General features: G+C 39.2%; 1 protein-coding gene across 1 annotated transcript in view; it reads left to right on the top strand.

Moving 5' to 3' along the window:
- The first annotated feature begins 331 nt into the window (after positions 1 to 331).
- Positions 332 to 6,583, top strand: part of beag (IC cytokine homolog beag) — a 31,829-nt gene continuing 25,577 nt past the window's right edge. The window contains exons 1-2 of the mRNA XM_089252583.1: positions 332 to 487; positions 5,377 to 5,449. Coding sequence (XP_089108709.1) covers positions 472 to 487; positions 5,377 to 5,449 — 89 coding nt within the window. The 5' untranslated portion in view covers positions 332 to 471. The remainder of the gene's footprint in view (positions 488 to 5,376; positions 5,450 to 6,583) is intronic.

Genomic DNA, 6,583 nt, shown 5'->3' with positions numbered 1-6,583 from the left:
TAGTTGTCGGAAACCCTGAATAATAAAGTCAAGCCTTCCCAATACAGAAAATAGCTCTTGTTGCTTAAAACTCTGAATAATTGAGTCAAGCCTTTCCACTACAGGGGGTAGTCCAGGTTGCTGAAAAGCCTGAGTAATCAAGTCAAGTCATAAACAGGAAACAAAGTCATAAAAAATTAATGTAATTTGTTAAAATTTTAATAGGAATGATATATCACTTGTTTTTTGTTTTATTTCATCAGTTGTTCTTTATTTTTGAATAAAATTGAGTTTTCGATTTTTTTTTCTCTCCTGAAGCATTAGTGTTCAGTTTTCATATATGGTCCTTAAAGCTTCAAACTTGAACTGGTTGGTGTTGATGTTGTTGTAGAGGCCAAGATTAATGTTTACACCATTTCTTGTTTTTAATTTTATAAATACATAGGTTTCATTGCGAATAGCGATTGGTGTCTTTCTTTGTGATCTTTCAAAATGCCTGAACGCATAGGTAAACTTTTTTCTTCGTTTTGTTACACGGATTTTTTTTTCCTATTGGGAGTTCGGATTTAATGAGCAGAGTATGTCATAAACCAGGGGTTCCCAAATGCTTCTTGTGGTGGACCCGGAATCGTGGTCTCTGCCATGGGCCTCCCCCTCACTTCTAGCTGTGGACCCCTCCCCCTGATATCATGGTGTCTGCCATGGATCCCCCCCCTCTGCTCAATTTTAAACTGTGGATGTATTCCCCAAGATTTTCGTGTCTGCCATGGGCTCCCCACTCCATTTGTAGAAATAGAAACTACAGCCATCTGTGAGCTAGAATGTTCTGAAACAATGGCAGGCATTCTACCCAGTACTAGTGAGTATGGCCATATATTGTGCACCCATCCTAAGTTGGCCAATGACTATGTCACAATGGACGATTCCATTTAACTGCTTTCGGTAAGAAGTTCGTAAGTGAAAGGAGCAGTCTAGAATTTTCCATTGCTGTCTTTTGCACTGTTTTGGCGGGTTCTCTATTTTTTTTTCCCTTCCTCCCTTGTTTATGTTTGTTAAAATATTCGGAATTCACACACCCTGAGATTGTTATGATGAAGGCACCACATGGGTGGGACAGAAAGAACTCCAGGCTTTCGCCCCAAGATTTTTTGTTAATTTTTTTTTATCACTTTTACTTAACTGAGAGGCCCATAAAAAATCCTCGGGGACCATTAACGATCTTGGTTAAATGTGTGGGGGAGCACCATGTCATCAATAAAACGTCATACATAGGTTTAGAGAGAGACTTGGAAAGCTGTGTGGGGACACGATGATGATGATGTGAGGATTGGCTGAGCCCATGATGACGTCAATTCATATACAATTATATGCATAAACTCTCATTGATGCTGGGAGGGAACAATCCTCCCATGCCTTTCTTCGTATATCCACCCATCATAGCCCCAAAATCCTGCAGCAGGGCTCTTGGGCTGGGATCTTTAGCAGGGTCCCCAAGCCAGGTTTTCATGGGCCCTTCTATAGGGAATTTATCAAGGTCTGGACATATATTCGCACTATACCCAACACTAGTGTGTGTGTGACAAATGTAGGTCATCACTCGGTAAATAAATTGCGCAATACTATGCAATGCCGCCGTTCACACATCTTCACATTGTGACTGAATGCAATCATCGCAACAAATCCGAGTCATCAGCAATTAGTTTAGTTTTATTTTGGCAGCGACAGTGCTGTCTTGGGAGAGACACAGCAAATATATATTACAGTAAAACCTCCTCTAACGGTCACCTGTGAACAACTGTAATCTCCAAACAATGGCCACATTTTTTGGAACCGAACGTGTCCCACAAACTTAACATTGCAAGAAACCTCTGAACAACAGCGACTTTCGACATGGAGTCGGGAAAAAATATGCATATCAGACTAGAAAAAATTATTTTTAAGTGAGTTTTTCCCGCTCCTCAAATTTTATGGGGGAAGAATGATTGTATGTATGCTTTCTTTCCCTAGGTAAAAAAATGCTAGATGGGTAGGGATACGTAAATTTCTCAAAAAAATTCATTTTAAAATCATAAATTTCGCATTTATTCACAAAAAAAATTCCATTTTTCACAAAAAATAAAAATTTTAAAAAATATATATATATATATATATATTTTTTTTAAATAGCGTATCACACACATAGGATCTCGACTAAAATGATTTTTCTGAGGCCCCCTCCACCTACCTTGCTAGAAATGCTTACTCTCGATAATTTGAACCAGATCTCATTTTCATGAGGCCCCTTTGCACTTGAGGTTTCTGGGCCGTGCTCTGTCCGACCCATGCATTAAGACGACACTGATTGGATGCTATGTGTAAAGTCAATGTATTTTAACTCTTTTCTGCTGTTGTGTCTTCAGCAGAATACCATGCTGTTCATCAATTCCAATATACGGTAGAGTCTCATTGATCCAACCTTCCGTTCCGACATCCCACAGCAAAGAAAAACAAGAAAAAAAAATCAAACACTGTTGAGCTTCCAGAATTTCACATAACGACAGAGTTAAGGCTCCAGAAACTGCAACTAAATACATTGAGCAACAAGAAGAAGCTACAGGAATCGACATAATGATGCAAAGATGGCGAGATTTGGCAGCGAAGAAACGGCTCTCATCAGAAAAGCAGACTATGATCAAAACTTTTTTAAATCATCACGACTGAACTTTTTTTTAAGTGTTGTATTTAACTTCAAAATATTCTGTAACTGTAAGTTCATTTCTAATTTTTTCTGTTTTGCTGTAAACATGATTATTAGGTTCGTCATGTGCAAAATTATAACAGTTTGACGTTTAATAGGCTTTTCCTTAACACCTCCGTATTATCCTACGTTCTACCAACCCATTTATGTTGGATAAGCGAGACTCTACTGTACTCATTTGTAAATTTTTTTCTCTTGTAAAAATGCCCTTGAAATTTGATCCCAAAAGGAAATTGTTGATTAGCATAATTCTCTTTCCTTGAGTTGCGGCGGAGCCCTGGTTGAGAACCATTGCACTAGAGGGATGTGTAAGTTATCCGATTACTAGAAACCCTTTGTTTATTCAGCACCAGTGCTGTTGTAAGGCATAGGCTCACCCGAGGCCTTAAGAGAAAATGGCCTCACAAAAATTAGATCTAGTTGAAATTTTTGAGAATTTGTCTTGTATGGCCTCAGAAAAAACTTGGGCGGTAATGCTTTTAAGACAGCCCTATTCAGCACTCCCTACTCCAAGTGATGGTACCACCTAAATAAATGGTGCTCACAAATAGGAATAGAAATGTACAGGGTATTAATTTTTTTTGAGAGGGATGTGTAAATCTTTCTTTTTTAACAAGAATGTATGTCAGTGCCTATGTCTTCAGCTATCAGATTGGACTTAGGAACACCCTGAAAAAAAAGGTCTAGTTGCAGGTGAAGTGTGAAAAAAGGAACTATTTGGGGTTCCTGATACACTGTCTTGGTAAATATCAGTTTCTTTCGCTTGTTGTGTTCTGCCTGAATTTTAGGATGTCAAAATAGTGCTACAGATCGATTTAGTGTATAGTCGGCGCACGAGAGATGGGACATAGCATCTCCGAGGTAGCGATGAAATTTGGATTTTCACATACGACCATTTCATGAGTGTACCGTGAATATCGGGAATCCGGTAAAAAATTAAATCTACGGCATCACTGCGGCCGGAAAAAGATCATGCAAGAACGGGACCAACAACGAGAATCATTAAACGTGACAGACGTGCAACCCTTCCGCAAATTGCTGCAGATTTCAATGCTGGGCCATCAACAAGTGTCAGCCTGCGAACCATTCAATGAAATATCATCGATAGGCCTATGGGCTTTCGGAGCCGAAGGCCCACTCGTGTACTCTTGATGACTGCACGACACAAAGCTTTATGCCTCGCCTGGGCCCGACAACACCGACATTGGACTGTTGAGGACTGGAAACACGTTGCCTGGTCTGACGAGTCTCGGTTCCAATTGCTTCGAGCTGATGGACGTGTACGGGTATGGAGACAACCTCATGAATCCATGGACCCTACATGTCAACAGGGATACTGTTCAGGCTGATGGAGGCTCTGTGATGGTATGGGGCGTGTGCAGTTGGCGTGATATGGGACCCCTGATATGTCTAGATATGACTCTGACAGGTGACAGGTACGTAAGCATCCTGTCTGATCACCTGCACCCATTCATGTCCATTGTGCATTCCGACGGACTTGGACAATTTCAGCTGGACAATGCGACACCCCACACGTCCAGAATTGCTACAAAGTGGCTCCAGGAAAACTCTTCTGACTTTAGACACTTCCGCTGGCCACCTAAATCCCCAGTCATGAACATTATTGAACATATCTGGGATGCCTTGCAACGTGCTGTTCAGAAGAGATCTCCATCCCCTCTTACTCCTACGGATTTATGGACAGCCCTGCAGGATTCATGGTGTCAATTACCTCCAGCACTACTTCAGACATTAGTCGAGTCTATGCCACGCCGTGTTGTGGCACTTCTGCGGGCTCGCGGGGGCCCTACACGATATTTGGCAGGTGTATCAGTTTTTTTTACTCTTCAGTGTATGTTGTCCCCCATGAGGTGAAAGCACAAAAATTCTTGTTCAACAACAGATCAGAGTATGCCATGGTCATGATGCGGATGTGCTTGCAATTCAAGTTTATCAAACCAAACACACCCGTACATTAATATTCCTGAAGAACTGCTAACATATATGGGATGTGCTGGAGATTTCAATTCACCAAAGTTTGCAATCTGACCACTGTTCATAACATTTTGAGGTACCCCCACAGCCAGAAGTTGCAAGCTTTGAGTTGCATCCTGCTATAGTCAAAATGGGTCTTCAGCAGCTGCTTTGCTGGTATTGCAATGGGCATCTTGATAGAAGTTGTTCTATCCACACACTGATGCTGTGGAAGTGCCGAAATGTGGTTGCACAAAATAGATTATGCTGCTGGCCAAGTACAGCATCATCTACTTGCACTTTTTTTTCATTTGCCAAAGAAATTTCCATTGCTCCAAGAGTATCCATGTCAAGTCATTCTGACCAGTATTTATTGTATAGTTTTGGAATCAAAACTTTAATTATAATCACCCTGTATATAGCTGATTATTTTTCATAAATCTTTTACTACTATACAGTAGAACCTTGATTAACTGTGCTTAACAGTGAAAATATAAAAAACAACTATTGAATATTAAGACTGGGAGATATACAGTAGCAGATGTGTTACTTATGGGAAAGAAAATTAAAATGTCTGAGGTAATGTGTAACTACTAGTACACTGTGTTGAAAAACTGTGTTTCAAAAAACTGTGTTGAATAGAAGCAGAATTAAAGTATAGTTTTTTTCATTTGTGATTTTTCCAGGTGACCGAGATCATGAACCTTATTCAAATCCTTTACCTCCTTCGTCCATGGAAGGACCGAGAGATGGAGATTCGTTAGTTCTTTTTTTTTTTTTATCTGAGCAGCATATTTTGTTTATAAGTATCAAACTTGTTCATATAAATTCCCCCCAAAATTTATTAAGAACTTTCAGTTTGAATTCATAGTCATTATTAAAATGTATTACAATTATTATACATTATAATCATTAAAGTACAATGACTGAGTATATTGTTAGACATTTGTAGCGTTTATTATATCAGTACACATATCATGGCCATGGCCCCACATCGTGGAGCAGGGCCCCAAGCCAGTCTTTTCATTGGCCTTTCTATAGTGAATTAATCACATGAAAAAACAAAAAAAAATGGTAACTGTCCTGGGTCCAATCTTTGTGGGGGCCATGATTGTGGCCAGCATACAAAAAAAAAAGTAACAAGGCTCTAGCCCAGAAATTTATGGCACAGTAAGTAGGGCTTAATAAATGGAGAAACTATTTAGGTGCCAGCCCGATTTCGTAGAAGCCAAGCATGGTATTTTTCTAAAAAGAAACGGTCCTTAGTAATGTTTTATTTTATTTTTTTAGATGAAGAATATAGTATATATATTGTGCTTTGCCTATAAAACACTAATAAATTCACAACATTTTTAAGACAAATAATAAAAAAATTTAAATAACCTGACGTGTTGTGGCACTACTGGGTGCCATTTTCAAAGGCATCACTAAATGACGTAACAATCATCCTACAAAAATTAAATGGTCGTTGCTTTCACCGTATTCTGTTGCGCATATTTGTCCGAGCTTGAAGTTGCCAAGTGGACTGCCAAATCCAAACAGTCCAATGAGAGGATCGGGACCAAGCACGAAAGAATACGGTGAAAGTGATGGATGTTTCATTCATAATTTAGTGATTGCTTTGAAAATGGCACCCAGGAGTGCTAAAATGCACCAGGTTATTCAAATTCTTTTATTATTTATCTTTAAAATGCTGTTTGAATTGTGAATTTATTAATTTTACTTTTTTACCATGTTAAAACCTGTATCGTAGTTAAATCAGAAAATTTAGTGTCACCCTTAGACTCCAATTTAGCAACCACATTTAAAAAATTTTAGGCGCCAATACTAGTTTTCTTGTTGCCCTGGCAACCTAGCACCTGGGATTTGTGCTACCCTGACAATACTACGTTA

Source organism: Pholcus phalangioides, unplaced genomic scaffold (assembly GCF_987345545.1).
Source record: "Pholcus phalangioides strain wild (caught in Gottingen) unplaced genomic scaffold, Ppha-v1.0 ptg000030l_1, whole genome shotgun sequence".
NCBI lineage: Eukaryota > Metazoa > Arthropoda > Arachnida > Araneae > Pholcidae > Pholcus > Pholcus phalangioides.
This window is presented reverse-complemented; position numbering and strand designations above follow the sequence as displayed.